Below are 19,079 nucleotides of genomic sequence, written 5' to 3' on the forward strand. Positions count from 1 at the left end.
AAGGCCCTTCACAACGGACCCCCGATTGAACAGTAGAGTCCTGAGGGCTGTGCGTTCAAGACTTGCTTCCAGAGGACATTTCCTTGACTGTTACCAGGTGCTAGGAAACTACAGAACCGAGACCACTGCAGTCTGATTTCTTAGATTGGACTGCCCACACGTGCGCATGGAATATAAACTGGACGCCCAGACCCACGCGAGGGCAAGCTTCCGTTGCCCAGCATAGCCCTTTCCCCTCACCTGGACTCTGGACACATCCTGTTTCCGTGTCAGCTCTCTGGCAGGGGGATTTTCCGCCCTAGCGTCTTGCCCCTCCCGGCCCTTTATTCAAGGAGACTCAAAATCTCTAACCACAGTTATGAGCGCTGACCAATCAGTAGGAAGACTGTGACCCATCAGAAAAGACTGAGGCCAAATTCCAGCCAGAATGGCTGTCCCAGTGCGACAGGGCCTGGGGGCAGCGCCTTCTAGGATCTGGGCTTTAGCCGGGGGTCTTTGGTCCACCTGCCCCACCCTCGTGTCACTCACAGCCTTGTCTCCTCCTGCACCCAACAGTCTAGGTTCCTGACATCCAGCTTCTGTATTTGTTGACTGGTATGGTTTTAGCTCCTAATTTAATTTTTTTTGTTTAGCTTGGTCCTTGGGGATTTCCCATTTTTTTCCAACTTTACCTATGCATTTAGTAGTTTGCTTGTACTGTAGCACCTAAACTTTATAGTCGGAGAATATTACAAGCCATAACCCTAGAAGTAGAAGCTCCAAGTTTTGTTTTTCTTGTTTTCCCTTTTTAACGTGATGAAGGGCTGAGTCAGTCTTGCCCTGAGGCAATCTTCCCATGACTCTATAACCTTTACAGTCTAAAGTATCACTTTTATGGACAAAAAGACTGAGGTTCAGAGAAGCGAAGAGGGTTGCTTCGCCGCACGCCGAATATGTGGTGAAGCTGAGATTTGAACTTAGCCATCTTTCCCACCATACCTACTCCCTCCTCAGAGTGACGAGCAAAGCTTCTGCCAATGCTCAGAAACCTTGCTTCTGCAACGACAAGGTGAGCGGGTAGACGCGAGGGGGTCTGGGCCCGTAACCCAGTGTGCGATGGAGCCTCAGAGGCTCTGGCGAGACCTAGAAGCAGCCTGAGTAGCACCTGCGACCTCATTTCCCGAATGCTTTGTAACCACTGTGATCAACGCCAGAGCCAGCGGCAGAGCGGGCAAGGAACGCTCGGTAAGGGAAGGCAGCCCTGATGGGCTCAGCAGGGGAGGGACGTGGGTGACCCCAAATTAAAGATGCCTCCATCGACACCTTAAGTGCCCTCTGCTTGTCCTTCAGGTCACAGCTTCTATGTTACTTCCTCAGCAGTCTTTCTTGGGCTCCCAGACTGGAGTAAGTCCCTTTTTATATATACTACAACATGCTCTGCATTTTTCCTCTGTGGAATGCAATATACCTTTAGTTATTTATTCAACAGCTCTCTTCCCCAGTGCTTAAGATCTGAAGGTGGGGACTGTGTCTGTCTTGTTCTGTGCTTTATCCAAAGCCCCTAGCACAGTGGTTGACACAGAGAAATGCTCAACAAACACAATTTCGGATGAATCTCTGAATGATTTTGTATTATGCTTGTCGGTAGTGGGTCTATGCCTGCAAAAATCGTTGGGGAGCTTGGTCAAGAGACCAATGTCAGCACCCCCCCCTTGGAGATTCTGAGTTAATCTGGAGGGAGAGTGGAGACCTGAGATCACATCCGTTATCACATTTAATCCCTACGACTAGCCTGAGAGACACACAGGGTGAGAAATTATTGTCCCAATGTTACAGGTGTGGAAACTGAGTTTGGCGAGGAGGGGGTTGAACCAAAGTCAAAGAGCCAGCTAGTGGCAAAGCCTCCTGAATCCTGGTTAAGTTTTCCTCTCCATAGTAACAGATTCCAGGTAGCCTCTTTCTGATAGAGCTAGTGTGTTCTCGTGTGTGTGTGCGAGCCAGTGCACATTGTGTGTGTGCACCCTTTGGAGGGGGTGGGTACAGTGGCAGAAAGAAGGATGACATGGGGGGTATGACTGATCCCTTTATATGCATCCTAGGAAATCAGCCTCCTCAGCCCTGCTTTGTGACTTAGGCTGCTGCCCCATCATCAATCTGCTAACAGTTTCAGAGGATAACTGCCTGGGACGGTACCAGGATTACCATCCCTTTCCCATAAACTCACGCCTCAAGCGAGGCAGGCTAGGTTTCCGTGGTGCCTCTGTGCTATGTCTGAACAAAACCTCACCCTAACTAGCGTGCTCTCTCAGCCCCGATGATCTCAGCCGGAACCACGCTGCGGCCTGTCAGATCAACCCACCTCGGGCCCCTCGGGGAGGTATTCCTTCCATTTATTGGAGCAGAAATGCCTTCCAGGCCTTCCTGCCCGTGTTTCTCATTTCTCTCCACCCCCTGACGGTGCTTCTCGGCCCTCCCTCGTGACAGGCCTCCTCCCTGTTCTGGCTCCAGGGCCAATTTCGTCACTTCACTGTTTATAGCCTTTGCAGGGAATCTGGGAAGACTTAAATCAAGTGAGGCTGACACTGACCTTCAGCAAACACCCTCTCAAAAAGCACACAGCTTCGTCATAACTTTGCCCTACCACTGAGAGCCCCCAAATTGGCAATCACTAGCAAGCAGGAATTAATAAAGACCCTGTTCCGGTTCTTTGCGGAGCAGCCCATGGGGAGGGAAATGATGGTTGCCAGCACGGATCTCAGCTCTCTCCAGATGAGGGGGTTCACAAGTGTTTGGCCACATTCCCGTTGCTGACATCTCAGCTCCATAACTCACGGCCCTCCCCAGTCCCCAAAGAGGTCCTTCTGCTCTGTCTGATTCTCTAGACTTCCTGTTCACTAGCGCTGAGCCGCGGACCACAGGGACCCCTAATTCACCTATGTCTGGAATGCCGCAGCAACTCTCCACTGGAGCCTTGTTCATTTTAATGAGAACATAATCCAAAGCATTTGTGGGGCTTTTATAAGCCAAGCCCTTTGCAAGCACAGGCTCATTATATTCACATTACACCAAGATTGTTCCGGTCAGAGGACGGAGGAAGAAACAGACACAAAGAATTGGGGAAAGCTTGGCTTGAGGACACACGCTCTGACTGATTAGAGGATGATTGATTAGACAGGAATCTGTACCCCTTCTTGCACTGGGCCACGCAGAGTCGAGAGAGACAGGAAAAGAACATTTCTCCCCCACCCCCACCACGTCTGCCTATTCCCATGCCTTCTGGGGCCATCTGTTAGGTGCACCCCCTGTCCAAAGTGTTTTCAGAGATAGGAAGGGGAAAGGAACTCAAAAGTCACAGAGCCCACCTGTCATGTTACAAAGGCTCAGAGAGTAAGTTAGTTATGGTTCCAAAACGTCCAGGGATCTGAAGCAAGATCCGAACACACAGAGAATGCTTGTGGAGCTGCACATACCAGCTCAGACAGGCCGCAGAGCTGGGCTAAGCCTTTCAATCCAGGCCTGACATCTGCTTACAGGTCTGGCCTCCCAGCAGTTTATCTCCTTAAGGTCAGGAAATCTCCCCTCAGCCTCTTTCAGGACAGGGCTGACGGTGTGGTGGGTGTTCAGAAATAATGGGTTTACTGACCCTTTGAGAAGGCCTGCATTCTTAGTTAATTGTTAACTTCTGCTGTTTTAATTAAGAGCCCATCTCATTAAAAATAAAGATTAATGACTTAAAATATGGTTTAAATATGGTTTATTCTTCGTGTTCTCCATGGCTCAGGAGTGTTGGGGAGTGCTGATGCACCGAGGATGCAAAAGCCTAAAGCAGCAGACTTAAAATGAACACACAAGGAACTAATGTTTGAACAGAAAAGGAATGAACTGGGGGTGGGTACAGCAAAATTTAGGATCTGCTTCCCCTCTCTGTCTCAGAACCAAAGCAAGGGGTACGATATTCCCCTCCTAAAGCTAAAAGGCCTCTCTTGTTTTTTGGGGGGAGGGTTATTTTGTTCTACTGGTGCCCCAGTTAACTACCTCAGAATACCACCAGCGTTGTTATGGCCCTCTAAACTAAGGCCCTGCTCCTTCCCTGTGTCACACATAAATTACCCATAAGATTGAGGACTTGGACATGCTGAAAATTGAGGGGCACTTGCGAGTCAAACATTATGGGTTGCCAGGCAACTGGAATGGTCAGAGAAGCCACCATATTGTAGGCCATGTGTCTGAAGGGACACTGTTTCCAGGAGGACAGAAATAGCCTCTGTTGCCTTCTCTCGCTCTCTCTATTTTCTTCCTTTTTTCATTTCGCTGGTTCCAGGATAACACCTATTATAGGCTTGGGAGAGGATACTGGAGAAGCTATGGTAATGCCTGGACCTGGAAGTCTTCGGGTAACCCCCTCTCCCGGGACAAGCTTGGGGCAGCATGCTGCTCTGGGACCCCATGAGTCAGCTTCTGCTTCCCCTGTTCCAGTGGCCCCGAGGGATTGCAGCTGTCAGGAAGGGGCATCCCAGTCCCTGTAATAAAGAAGCCAGGCCCACAAATGACCTTCCAAAGGCACGGCCAGGGCCCATTTTTCATCTAGGGATCTCTAGGCAAATTGCAGGCAGTGTGCTTAAAAAAAACATCAAACAGCCTTCGAAGGCCAGCGTTGCAAGCTCAGACTCATAAAGCAGTGGCAACCACTGGAGATTTGAAAGAGCCTCTGTTCTTCTCATACCTAAGGTCATCGCATCCAACTCAAACATCAGGGCAGCCACAAGAGGAACTCCTTTTTTTTTTTTTTCAAGTCTCTGCTCCCACAGAGCCACGTAGAAAGTTCGATTGAAGGTGCGTGTGTTGGCACATCACTAGTCGTGACTGCTGACTCTGTTGGGGCCGAGCTTGGTTCACTTCTCCCTCTGGAGGTGGAAAATAGCTGGGACCTGTTAACCAATTGCTAACTCAACTGTGGTCGCCGACTTCAGCTTGCTTTCGGTTGACCAAAAATGTGGAGCTAATGAACTCTTTCGCCTTTCCAGGACTGCAATCTTCCATCAGAGTCAGCAAGGGGGAGAGATTCGAGGAATAGAATAAGAGGTCTTTCTTTGGGAACTTCAAGGAACATATTTTGATGATTATCTTCTACGGAGTTCACAGAGTGGGTTTTCAAAACAGCCAATTGGGTCAGTAAAAATAAAGATTTCAGAGTCTTTTCAGAAGCCAATGCTATATTTAAAGTTGCAGAATAGCTATAGTTTAAGGTTGGAGAATGCTATAATTACGGTTGCAAAATTGTTTTCATTAGAACCCCTCTACCATTACCCCTCCCCACAGGCTTCCTGTGCGGAGGCGTCTGTATCCAGATGGGACCCAGTCTGCCCTCTCTGCTCTAATGAATCTATCTGGTCCTTCCCTTTCAGACTTTTCTGCTCAACAAGCTGTCATGATCTGCTTCCCTGTAACGCTCAGCTCCTTTCTGCTCCTTCATTCCTCAAATGAAGGAAAACCTGTGTTTCTGGTAAGCACAGAGGTTGTGGGCAAACTCCCCTTTTATCCTAAGCCCCCTTTATCCTAAATGACTTTTCTCCCCTTTCTGCCCTCAGTGTTTCTAACTGGGGTGCTCTTGGCTTTTCGGTGGCACAATTCTTCCTTAGACAGGATTTACCCACACCGCACAGACATTCGGCATTCTGGCCCACTAAATGCCAGGAGCGATCCCTGGTCATCGTGATGACTCCAGATGCCCGCTCCATTTCTAAATACCCCTTCAAGGGGCGGGATAGCCTCCAGGTAAGAAGAGAACCCAGGCTGTTCACTCAATACCACAGACCCCAACCCTCCCTCACCACATGCACACTGGTTTCCTCTGCGTAGATAGCAACTCCTCCACTCCCCTGGACCCCAAAAATCCAGTGGGATAGGAGAAATGTGAATCACTAGTTTCTTGACCTCAATGGTCACCTCTGGGCCTTCAAACCTCACACTCTCTCTGCTTCTCACCACTTGAGGTCCATGCTCTCTCTCACACGGGGACTTCCCATCCCTTCTCTGAGCTTCATGTGCAAAAATGGTGGGAATATCATCTACTTCACAGAGCTGCTGTGGAAATTCAATAAGACAATATATACAAAGTACTTGGCACATAGTAAATATCTGAAAAATGGTAGTACCGGTAATTTTTATCAGGATTATTTTTCTATCCTACTTGAATTGTCACTTATCTCCCTTTCCCAATGCCCGTCACTCTCAGGAGCAATTCCCAACTTTCAAGAAATCCATTTTTCAAAACGTGTCTTACGGAACGCTGGTTTCAAAATACTCTTTCGTGAAGAAAGGTTCTTTGATCAAGTAAGTCTGGAAAATGCTGCATACTCTGTCCCATTTTGGAGACTCAACATTAACATACTAAAAACTTTGAAAAGTCCTGCAAAGAAACAGGCCCATTTCAAACTGTATTATAATTCTGTTTCTCAAATTTATTTGACCATAGAACTTCCTGCCATTCTTGAAAAAAAAAAACCATGGGACTGGTTGGTATTCAGAGGTGCAGCTACCTCAGGGAACACTGTTCTGGGTAAGCACCTTACTCGGATTAGATTGTTTCCTTACCCTGTCTTCTGCCATCAGCTTTAACGGAGGCAGCATTTATGTTGAAAGCCTGCTGGTCCTCCATACCTCAGGGCTCCCTGGCCTGGAATCTATAGGTCTCATCCGCACGTTGGTCGTTGGTCGAAGCTCAGCCTGCCCACCCTCTGGAGTGCAAAGCCTACTGCTGTTCCCTCTGTGTGATAAGCTCCTTTTTTATACCCTCTCACTGTCCTTCCTAAGCCCCACTGCACTAAGCCTTTACGCTCCCTACTTCACCCAGGCCATCAGCTACTCTGAACTCCCAGATCAGCCTAGCCCCAGGGTCAGGTGCGAACCCAGTTCGGTGGAAGCCCAGCAGAGAGAGGGGTGGATTTGGCCCAGTCGAGTCCTGCCATCTGGATCCTCACTCACTACTCCTCTTCTCAGCCCATCTCATTCTCCAAAGATGAGAAGATCAAAACCATTAGGTTTAAGCTCTCCACCTTCCCCCTAACTCCCTCAAGGTCCCTACGCCTTAAATCTTAAATCCAGTGTAGGCGAGGGCATGTGGAAAGGGGCCTTCTTGTGCATCTGGAGCACAGTCTGGCACTCTGCTTCCAAACTCCAAGTGAGCATGCCTTTTGACCCAGCAATCTCCTTTCTGGGAATTTTTTTCTAAGGGGATACTTATACAACTAGGAAAGATGGATGTGCAAAGATTATCACTGCGTGCTATGATAAACTTCAGGAAAAATGTTAAGTAACTCGAATGCCCATTGATAAGGGGTTGGTTAAATAAATTATTGTAAAGTTGTACTGTGGAGTATTATGCAACCATTTTAAAGATAAGGCAGATCTATATTTATTGTCCAGGGAAGATATCTACATTCTATTGTTGAATTTTAAAAATACATATACAGAATAACATGGATAGTATAATCTTACCTATGTGAAAAAAATTTGTGTGCAAATAGACACAGAAAGATTTTCGGAAGAATGGTCATTCAAATCTTGTCAATTATCTCTGAGGGACAGGAGTTCATGTGAGTGCTATTTCTTTCCTTTTCTCAATTTTTCATAAAGAGTCTGTATCATAAGAAGATTAAATGCAACCAGTAATGCAAAATGTGTGTCTCTATGTGTCATTTCTCCCTTTCCTCGGTTCCCCATGAAGAGAGCCCGTCTTCTTTCCCTGGCAAAGCTCAGCCACTCCTGCCTCCTTCATCACTGTGCCCCCAGTTCCCCTTCTCTTCTTTCCTTCTTCCTTCACATGAGCAGAGGCCAGCCCCACCTGCAAGAACTCTTCCTGCCTGGCCCTGCTTCTTACTTTGACTACCTAGTTCCCTTTTTCTGAAACGTCTCTAATGTGAGGCCTCCCTGCCCCTTTGCATCCAATCTACCCATTCCCCTCGCAGCCGTGCAGCCTGGCTCCCTCCAAATCAAATAATCCTGTGCTAACCCTGTCACTCAACAGTCAACATTGTTGACCATTTCCTCCTTCTTGGAACTTTCTCCTCTTGATTTGCATGACATTACTGTCACAGTTCCCTGCCCGTGTCCCTGACCACTCCTTTTGGCTCCTTCACAAGCTCATTTTCTCCCTCGCATTCTCTAAAAATAGAGATTTCCCAACGTCTCCAGGGAGAAGCAGCAGCCAGGTCATCTCCTGACAACCCCTTCCAGGGCCTCTCCAATGTCAGCAGGACACAAGTGGAAGTCCTTAGCACGGCACTCAAGGCCTCCTGGTCTTGTGGCTCCTTGCCTCTCTTGGCCAACTCTTAACTCCAGGCCAATCTCTCTGCCCATCACCCCAAAGCACATGCACCCAAGGACACAATGCCCAGCTTCCACTGTCCCTGGAATGACCCCATCTAAATCTTGCTCACCCTTCAACTCCTCCCTAAAGTCTCTCCCAACAGCCCCAATTTGAAATGCTCTCCTTCTCTCCGGGGATTCCTTCCAAATCTACTGTATATACCACTCATTTGTTCTTCTGTGTCATCTCCCTTGATTATCTGGTTTTCTTGTTAAGTGTGCATGTCTTGTCTCTGCCTGAGGGCAGGAACCATCCTTGCTTACCTTCAAACCAGCATGCCTCCTCCTGAAAAGCAGGTACTGGATACATGCTTGCTGACCGAAAAGTGGGGGGCGACATCCCAGAATAACCAATATTTTAGCTTGGGTTCAGGTGGATGTGAAGGTATCTCATCTGAGCCCTGAAGGGTGTCTGTGGGTCTCCATCTAGAGATGGTCAGGACACTGTCAGAAATATGGCTCCTGAGCTCAGAGGAATAAATCTGGCCTCATCAGCCTATCCCATGTGTCAAATCTACAAGGCTGGGTGAGGCTGTTCAAGGAATGGGCGCCCAGTAAGAACCAAGGAGTCCACAGCTGAAACCACACACTAGTCCAGAAGGAGAGCAGCAAAGGAGGAGAGACAGGGAAAGAACCAATACCATCCCAAACCGCTTCTTTGGGACCTCTCTTATGACACTTACCACTTTAAGTCTTTTTGAATGATTTGGGCACAAATCTTATAGGTCCTAGCAAAGGGTAAGCTCCTGGGAGAAAGGACAGTGCCTGAGCTCTTCTCGGCCTCTTTCTCAGACCTTAGACATACATAGACATACAAGTCCTGGCACCTGGCAGTTGGTCAACAAACGTTTGTTAAACCGAAGCATGAATCTTCACTGAATGCCTGCATTTGGTTCTGGGATACCAGGGTGAGATTCTTGTCTTTAAGGATCTTACCCCTGTGGGGGACTCAGATACACCCACTGCACAGATGCAGTAGACACCTCCTAAGTGCCAGACACTGTGTGGGAGTGAGACAAGAAAAAGGCAGAGAAATGGGTCCCCATGCTCGAGAAACTCACATTCTGATACCAACATGTGGGCTTTACAGTCTTATTCTGAGGGTAAGATTATATATATATGGGGACAGATAGATAGACATTGACAGATACATAGATGAATAGATATGAATATATATACCCTCACAGAAGGAAAAACAATAGAGTAGAATGTTAGCGCTGAAAAGAACCTCAAAGATCCTCCAGTCTACATGCAGATGAGAAGACTGAGGGCCAGGAAGTATCAATGACTTCACCATAGTTATAAAGCTGATCTGTGACAGGGCTGGGCCTAACCTTGGGTGTCAGTGCTCACAACACATACATACACACACACACACGCTAAATTAAGCATAACAAACACGGGCAGTGCCTCTGTGAGTGGTGCAGTCCATCACGCCACTGCACTCTCCAATTCTAACAGCACAGCTGCCTGTCCTTCACGGAAACTGCCAAGCTATTCGCCATCTATTGAGAAGCACAATTCTTTTTCCTCTCTCTCAAATTAGCTTTAGGATGTGCATCTTCAGTTATTAAAATTACCCCAGCTGGATGGCAAGGTGACCAATGTGTGTGTGTGCGTGCGTGTGTGTGTGTGTGTGTGTGTGTGTGTGTGTCTGAGTGTTGGGAGCTGATCTCCAAGACCTGAGCCCCTGGGGCCCCCCGGGGACCCCCACTTTGGGCTCTTAGTGGCTCTTTGCACCTTTGCCATGTCGGCTCCTTTACTTCTGGTCTCAGGCTCCTTCCAGCGCCCCAAGGTCTGGGGAGGAAGGCCAGGCTTTCAAAGTGGACCAAGTGCCCACTCATGAGTGGATATAATCTCCCTCCACCAGCTGTGGGAAGCAGATTTTTCTGGGATCACACTGCTGTATTCCGCAGCCCCTCCTCTCCCTGCCCACTCTTTGCCCACGGGGTATGGGCACTGCTGTCCGATTTCGTGGGGAGGGGTTGTTCCTCCCACATTGGGGAATAGCAGGGTGTGGCCCTGCCCTGTCGGTGGCAGCTGAGGATAAGCCTCCAGGGGCAAAGAGCAGCCCATGCGGCAGGCCTATTTCCAAACATCTCTCTACAGAGCCTCTTCCGCTCCCCAAGAGGTACTCAGACCCAGAGCTCCTGGGCTGAGTCACAGAGCCTCAGAGTAGGATGGGCCTCAGGGACCACCCAGGAGGAGAATGAGGCCCAGAGAGGGAAACACTTTGACGGGAGCCTCATGCAGGGCCAGGACCAGAGCCCACGTCTTTGACTCTCAAATCAGTCATCTTCGCAGGGAACCAGGCTGCCTCTAGAGACGGCCTCATAAAATGGGAGGGCTCCCCCGACAGGACTCTCTCACCAGGGCTGTGCAAACAATCCCACAGGGGGCTGTTAATGGCTCAGGCAAGCCAGTGGGAAGCTCCCAGGGGGTCATGTCACCAAGGGGCTGGTGGCAGCTCTGTGCCCCCCAGGTGTGAGAGGGGCTGCACCTGCATCAACAGATTGCATCAATAGATTTGGCTGCCTGGGAGGCCTGGCTGGCCAGCCAGTGGTGGGCGGGCAGGAGGGGCTTTGGGGTGGAAACAGCTTGGCTGGCAGAGCAGGCCCTGGCGCCTGGCCACTGGTGGCAGTGCTCCTCAGCAAACGTGTTTTCTTGTTTAAGTGCCGTCCGTCCCCACCAACGCCCCTCTCTCCCACCAAACATAACATCACCTGATGTTTTGCTTTGAGTGGGGATGGTGAATCTTTGCCAACAGATGTAATTCTCAGATTGGTGGGCCCTTTGGAGGGGCCTTTGAAGCCAGCATCTCCCCAGGGAAGGGGCCGCCCTGCTCTGCTGGGCACTTTACTTTTTCCATGTGAGTGCAAAAAATCCCAATTCTTCACACTCCACAGATCCCAAAGGCCAAATATTTGCTGTCTGCCCTGCCTTTTCCATCCCAGGTAGAGGCGGCGGCTCTTCCTGGCTCCTGGGGAGGACTGGGAAGACCCTGCAGGGGGGTGCGCTGGGAATCAACCCTCGCCTTCTCCCGCATCTCTGCAGCCTGGCCGCTGGGATGTTCTTGGAGATCACGGGAGGGCTTCCTGGAGACTTGGAAAAGCACGTGAGTGCTGCCCTGAAGGCCCCAGCGGGCAGGAATTTGGCCCCACATCGTGGTGAGGCTGTTGGTTGAGAGCAGGGAAAAGGAGGTGAGAGGCACGGGTCTCAGGATTCTTTCTGGGAGCCCACAGCCTCCCAGCCAGCAGGCCAGGAGGACCCTGGGACCTGATGACGCGTTTCAGCCCATCCTCCTCAGGAACCTCCTCCAAATACTCCTTCACACCAGCTCTCTTCTCCTCCACTCAGGAGTGGAATGCCCTCACTGAGTTTCAGAGAGGAAGGTCGTGTGTTCCCGTCTCCCTCCTCCTCGGGAGCTGGATGTTTCCTCCGTTTCAGAGGTTCAGCCCTGCCTGTCTTTCCCTCACTGTACTTTCTCTAACAGTGTTTGTCTGGAATGTCAGTGGAGACAAACCACTCTGAGAATGTGCAGCATCTTACCATCATCATTAAGGTCCTGAGCAGCAGGGGCCCCAAGCCTGTGGTGGGATGTGGTCTAAGACCTTTCCGGAGGCTTCTCGGTGATGACCTGCCCTAGGCTGGCTGACTGGGAAGGGTACTGCTCCATGGATGTGGTAGCTGAGAGCAGAAGCTTCACGGGTGAGGATCCTCTCTGCTGCCAAGGGAACTCCCTGGGCTTGATTATAACTTGCTTGCTTCATCCCAGACAGCCCGAGAGATGATAAGGCCATCAGGAAGCACAGACAGAGGGGCCGGAGGCCAGAGGGAAGGAAGGGACAGAGATGCCGGGGTATACTAGCAGGCGCCCTGGCCTGGAAGTCAGCAGCCCTGGGCTCTAGCTCCCCTGACTAGCTGTGACTCTTAGGCAAGTCCTTTCTTCTGTCCGTAGGACCAGCAGCATAATTTGCGGGGCCCAGTGCAAAATGAAGTGCAGGGGTCCTTTGTTAAAAAATTATTAAGAATTTCACATCAGCGACAGCAGAGCATTAAACCTAGTGAGAGGCCTTCCAGGCGCCGGCCCTGTGAGAATACACAGGTCGCATACCCATGAAGCCGGTCCTACCTCTTGGGGCCTCAGTTTCCTCAACTACACAATGTGGAGGCTGTATTCAATCAGAGGGGTGTCCGTGGAGCCCCTTCCTCATAGGAACCCTCAGCCCAGTACATGTCAAAGAGACAAACAGAGCTGCTTCCCCGCTGCCTGAGAGCAGAGTTTAGAGCCCTGCCGGCAACCTCGAAGGTCCTTTCCAGCTTCCAGCTTCCGCATTCAACAGTCGAAGACCGAAGACCGACCGGGGAGGTTCTCCCTCTCCGGAGCACAAGCATCCGCCCCGGGGCTGTGGAAGGATTGTTGAAGAGGCAGGGGATGGCACTGAAAACCTCAAAGGCTGGTTGTCCCACGGGATGACTCCAAGGCCTGCTTCTCCCACCGCCTGAATCCATCGTGAAGACCGGCCTGCTCAGGAAAGCCAGGCCCGGGGATGAGCACCTGGACCAAGTCTTCTTCCCACCCCAAGAACCGCTGCAAGGGCCGCTGTGGGGATGACCCACTGCCCTGGGCAGAGCTCAGGCCTGGACCACTGGTCTCCCCAGCCGATGGTGTAGGAGGTCAGAGGGCGGGTCAGCCAGGGTTCAGAGGTTGGGAAGGGCAGGCCTGGGCTGAGGCCTCCACACGGGGGTCTCTCCTGAGGAAGAGGCCGAAGCTCCTGGAGGAGAATCCTGGGCCGGCGCCGGGCAGAAAGCTAGGTGGGGCTGCGGAGCCCCGGAGACGGCTCCCTGGCTAAAGGGATCAGAAACTTCTCTAGGATTTAAAATTTAAAATTCATTGTTCTGGATAGAGCGATGAGCAGTGAGGACAGGACCGTGAAGGAGAGTGCGCGCGAACTTTCTCCATCCTCCTCCTCTCCCCTTCCCTTGACTTCGTGCTCCCTCCTGGCCTCCGGATCCGTCCCGCTGAAGGATCCGAAAGGCAGGAAGAAGACCCCGAACTCCTTCCCGGAGGGCCCCTCCCTCCTCAGCCCCCACCGCGACCCGGGCACATCTCGCCTCGAGCTCCCGCGCGGGGCTTACCTTTCATGGTCCCCGCGGCCGGGCCCCGGGAGGCCCCCGAAGGCGGCTGGAGCCGCGGCGCGCCGGGCGCAGCCGGAGGTCCTCGGCGGGAGAGGGGCTGCGGCCGGGGGCATGCCGGGCTCCGCGGGGCTGGCGCGCCGAGGGGTCCGCGGCCGCAGCCTGGGCCGCCCGCCGGGCACCTAGCGCCGCGCCCCGCCGCCCATCCCGCCGCGCGCGTCCGCTGGAGGCCGGCGAGGTCTGCGGCCCGGCGCGCCGCCGCCTCCCTCCCCGCTCCCTCCCCGCTCCGCGCCTCCCTCCTCGTCACTTCTTGGGCCCCGGCCCAGATCAACTTCCTCGGTATTTTCAAAACTGCCGCGCCAGGCCTCTTTGTGCCGCCGGTCCCCAGGCCGCCGGGCGCGCCCGCCCCCCGTGCCCCCGGGCCGGCCTCGAACCCGCAGACGCGGCTGCCGGGGAGCGCGCGGGGGGGGGGGGCGCGGGGGGCCCCGTGGTTGGCGCGGCGGGGGCCGTCTCGTGGCGGGGCCCCGGATCTCGGCCCTGGACGCTCTTCTCGCCCACCTGATGGGAGGAGGGCCTGGGAGAAGGAAGGACCCCGGGCTCCAGACCCACGCCCCAGGGTGACTGCGGCTGACCCCGTTTCGGCACCGAAGGTCCCGCGTCCCCAGAAGCCCCTCAATCCCGGGCAGCCCGGGACGGTTGGCCCCCCGGCTCTGTCCCGCTAGGCGCGTGGCTGCGCGGCCACTTCTCGTCTCCAAACCTCCGTTTTGTACGTGAGAGAACTGGGCCCGAGCTCTCCCAAATTCAGTGATTTTGTTCTTGGAGGGGCCTCTGGTGAAAACAATGACATCTGAGGGAACCTGACATCAAGCAAGGAGTTGTGACTCTCGTGACGTCTCTCCTCTGGGATCCTCACGTGTCAGACGCTGAGGTAGCAGACAGGTACTGAGCGCCTGCCTGTACCAGGTTCTGCCTGAACTCCGGGAGCGAGAAGAACGCCTCGCAGGTCCCTGTCTGCATGGGGTGGCATCTGGTGAGGAGAGCCAACAGGTAAATGGGATGGCCATGAGGTGTGTGAAGGCTGTGGCAGGAGAGCACGGAAAGACGGGACCACAGCGTGGGGACACTGGCCCGCTCTTTTGATTGCTACAGTCTGCCCCTTTCCCACATGCCCACACCTCCATGCCCACCCCCATTTGGCCCTTGGAGTAAAGTAGGTGAGGCCAAAGGGGCAGAGAAACTTTCTCCTAAGCCAGGAGCGGGAAGGGGCGGAGGACAGCCACCTCGTTCACAAGTCCCAGTGGATCGCAAGGGGCCATGTCCAGCTGTCTCTCTTCTCCACTGGGCAATGGCAGGTTTGAGTTCACAAAGCACATCCTCTCCACTATCTCAGTGAACCTCACGACGACCTTGAGAGCCATGCTGCCCATTTTACAGATGAGGACACTGAGGTTCAGGGAGGATGTCGCCTACCTGGTGGTGGTCGAGGGATACTCCTGTGGCCTGAATCTCGATTCCCAGTCTGCCCTTTGAGCCTCAGTGTCCTGGGACGGTGGTCCGGATCAGGAGAGCTGCTTTGTAAACACCAGGGAAATATTCACCTCAAGGGACGCTTTACCTAGGCGGGTACCTGTGTCCTAACTTGCTGCATCCTCACAGCAGCCCTATGAGATGAGCACTATTCTAGCCCTCATTCTTCAGAGGAGGAAACTAAGGCATGCAGAGGATAAACAATGTGCTGAGCGTCGCATCGCCAGGAAGTGGAGATCTCGAATTTGAACCCAGGCAGGTGGATCCGCGCCTGTGTGCTTGGCCACAGTGCACCGCATGGCCTCTCATAGAAGGACTCAAATATTTGTTGACAGAAAGAACAAACAAAGAACCTTTGGTTTTCTCCATCTTTCTTTAGTTGGCTGGACTCAAGATGGTTGGTGAGAAAAAGGGCCTAACCCTGGTGTGAGGGAGTGCCCTCTCCCACCCGCACGTCCCTTGGGAATTGGAGGATGTATGTATCCAGTGGTGTTGCTATGATAATGCAGATGAATCAGCAAAGAAATGAAATATGCTGCTGTCTGGTTGCAGATGGGCCCGGGGGGCCAGAGCTGGACCCCAGCCCTGAAGAGGTTCAGGGGACAAACTCCAGTTCCAAAAGACCTCTGGGGAGAGGAGACCCAGCCCTGTGGAGTGGCCGGAAAGAGCTGGAGAGGAGCTGGCAGACATTAGGGGACAAAGCACAGACCAGTTCAGAGACGGAAGAAGGCAGAAAGAGGAGGGTAAGGGATGATCACAGGTCAAGATCACAGCTCACAGCTCAAGAAGGGAAGAGACAGGATGTCCTAGAGCTTGCATCAGCCTTTGGGTGAAAGCTTTCAGCTGCAGTTTCAGGCAATTTCTGCCAACAGCCAGAGGGATGGACCCAGAGTCAACTGGACCCACTGCCCCTGAGAGACCAGATTCTGGGACTATTGGGAAGTGGCTCAGCTGGGACTTCAGTACAGAGGCACAGACAGGATGGGGTCAGGAGGGTGGGGTGGGGAGAGCTGCTTAATACTGTTTTTAACTTGAGCTGGGGAGGGATGGGGGGGCAGTTGACTGCAGCACATAGGCCACACTTATGTTGAAAGTCAAAGGAATTAGCTAAAGAGCAGAGGTCATTTAGAGAGAAAAAATGGAATCACGATGGTGGACACTTCCATGTATTAAGGAAAGTAGAAAGAGCCCCCCCCCCCCCCCCCCCCCCAGTTCTTGAGCAGTGTTGTGATTTGCTCAGAATAAAATCCCCCAGGAAGCTCCCCAGACTTTCCTTTCTATTTCTGCTTCAGGAAAAACATCTCTCTTCTTCCTAAAGCCCAATTCCTCCACTCTGCCTTTGATCCTTTCCTCCCCAGCCATGCTCTTGTCCAGCACTAGGGCATAACTCCCACTTTTCCTTCTTAGATTGTAGCTTCAGCCCTCAATGCTCACTGAAATTTCTCCCTTCCCCCTACTTGCCAAAAATGATAAGCTTTTCAAAATCTGTATCCTCTTCAACCATTTTGTAGATTTAACACTGTATTAGTGAGGGTTCTCCAGAGAAACAGAATGAATAGCCAGCAGGCCAGAGACCCAAGGAAGGGGTGATGTTGCAGCTCAAGTCCAAAGGCAGTCTACTGGCAGAATTCTCCCTTTTTTGGGGGAAATCAGCCTTTTGTCTATTAAGGTCTTCAACTGATTGGATGAAGCCCACCACATGGAGGGTAATCTGCTTGACTCAGAGTCTACTGATTTAAATGTTAATCTCATCTAAAAAAACAGCTTCACAGAAGCATCTAGAATAATGTTTGACCAAATATCTGGGTACCATGACCTAGCCAAGTTGACACATAAAATTAACCATCATAAACACCATTGGCAGTTCCTTCCTGAATCTCTCTTTTCTCATCTTACATACTCTGGTTCTCCTTCTAAACTTCTTTGACTTCTCTTTCTCTAACGGCTTCTTCTATTTGGTGTAGTCTCTAAATATAGACATTCTCTATGCTTATATTGGTTAGTGTAAGTAGCACTTGCTGCTGTGGCAGCAAACCCCACATCCCACTGTCTTAATACAACGGATGTTTATTTCTCATTCACATCACAGTCCAATGTGGGTTGGGCAGTTCTCCTCCAAATGGCGACTCCGGGACCCAGAGACCTTCCATCTTGTATTACCACTATCTTCAACATGTGGCTTTAAGGTTGCTGCAAAATGGAAGAGAGAGTGGGGATCATGCAGCGAATTTTGTGGGCTGGGCCGGAAGTGGTACCCAGCACTTCTACCCATATTCCATCGGCCAGAGCCCACCTAACAGTAAGGGGTCTCGAAAATAGGCTTAGCTGTGTGCCCTTGGCCAGAGAGGAGAAGCACAGATCGGCGACCACAGGCATTCTCTGCACAGTCCACCTTCCTGGTCACCGAAGATCTGTTTGCTCCCTTCTTTTCACATATAAAACTTAGTTACTCTTCCCCAGCAACTCAAAGTCGCACTCAGTTGTTGCATCAAGCTCAAAATCCCATTTCAAGATAGCGATTTCTGTAATAATTAGAGCAAGTAGCACCGGCTGTAACAAAGAACTGCCAGATCTTAATGACAGTAATAGTTTATTTCTCATTCATTTCAGAATCCATTGCCAGTTGGATGTCTCTCTTATAAATGTTGACTCAGGGATCCAGGCTTCTTCCATCCTGTGATGCCACCATCTTCAATAAGTAGCCTCCAAGGTTGCTGTAGGAGGGGAAGAGAGATTGGAGGAGTGTGGATTGGAGATTATCATGGGTCAGGCCTAGAAGAGGCGTACAGTCACTGTCAGCCACAATCACACAGCCCCAACCAAAGGCAAGGGGGCTGGGAGATATCCCTGAGCTAAGGTTACCAGGAGGAAAGGGGGAGACCCGGATGCTGGTGAGCCCTGCCGTTCATTAACAAGCCCCTCCCAACCCAGACTCTTGCAGGGTTTTCCCTCCTTTCTCCCTCAATAAGCTCTCTAACGTCATGGATTCAAACTCCATGCAGCATCGCTGCCTTGTTAATGCTAGAATTTCACCCAAATAATCAATCCTTTGGAAGCTAAATAGTGAAATATTTTAGAAGGCAGCTATACTCATCGCTATACCACCAATGCTGCACAGGAGCAAAATATTTTTGAAAGAACAGATTTTTGAAAGGACAGAGGGCCAGTGCAGGGTATTTCATAGCAGTGTTCCATAAAGGAAAATCGAAATCCCATTCCCTATTAGCTTCCATTTAAATAAGAACTAGAATTCCCTGGGGAAAAAAATCCATCAACATTCTCAGTTGAAGACTTTGGTTCGGAGAAGTGTTCAGTTGGCCTTTTTTGGCCCATTCTCTCAACTATGAGATGTTTTCACAATTCTGAAGTTTCCTATCTTTTACTGCTTCCTCCCAGAAATTTACCTAAGATTTCTCCCATGTCTATGGATTCTTGTCTTACTTTACATTTACCAGTACTGGAATTTTGGAGTATACAGTGACCAAGAGGGGCCTCGCAATACCACTCTTTACCAGTGGGTGATGCCATATAATATGAATTCTTGTAGCCTGAGAAATCCTTACAGGGGCTTCATAGTGTCAAATTAATACCTTATTTTATGAACTCTGTGAGGGTGAAGTTCTAAAGAAAGCAGTTTAATTACAAAGGATGCTTCAGCGCTTGTACAAATCTTCCAAGTTAATATAATAAAGTCTTAGCAAAGACAAACTACTTAGATTGTTCATCTGAATCAATTATAAATTCAGGAAGAAAGTGGCTGACTTCATTTGGGGCTGGATGTAAATGGAAAAAGAAGGAGCCTTGATGATCTGTAGGAAGGAGAAGTCTCTTTTAGCCCAATCATCCACTGGACAAGGGAAGGGATTCCTGCAGGAATCCCGTAATTTAGAGTACTGCACATAGGACTGGAAAAATGCCTGCGTCCAGGTGGCAAGGAAGTATACATTTTAAAATGGAAAGATCAGAGCTGGAGGGGCATGGATGCTTTTGAGGAAGATATTCTCCAAGAGATTGTACATAAGAATTCCGTTATAGCCGGGCTTCAAGAGGTTGGGCTTTTAAAGTGATAA

At 51.0% G+C, this 19,079-nt stretch overlaps 1 protein-coding gene across 3 annotated transcripts in view; it reads right to left on the reverse strand.

The window, feature by feature from the left end:
* The window catches only part of SCARA3 (scavenger receptor class A member 3), a 122,569-nt gene extending 108,697 nt beyond the window's left edge, over window positions 1–13,872 (reverse strand). For all 3 annotated transcript variants that reach the window (XM_044766865.2, XM_044766868.2, XM_014843309.3), the window contains exon 1: window positions 13,486–13,872. In XM_044766865.2, coding sequence (XP_044622800.1) covers window positions 13,486–13,492 — 7 coding nt within the window. In that variant the 5' untranslated portion in view covers window positions 13,493–13,872. The remainder of the gene's footprint in view (window positions 1–13,485) is intronic.
* Between the last annotated feature and the right edge of the window lie 5,207 nt (window positions 13,873–19,079).

This window comes from Equus asinus, chromosome 3, assembly GCF_041296235.1.
Source record: "Equus asinus isolate D_3611 breed Donkey chromosome 3, EquAss-T2T_v2, whole genome shotgun sequence".
Lineage (NCBI taxonomy): Eukaryota > Metazoa > Chordata > Mammalia > Perissodactyla > Equidae > Equus > Equus asinus.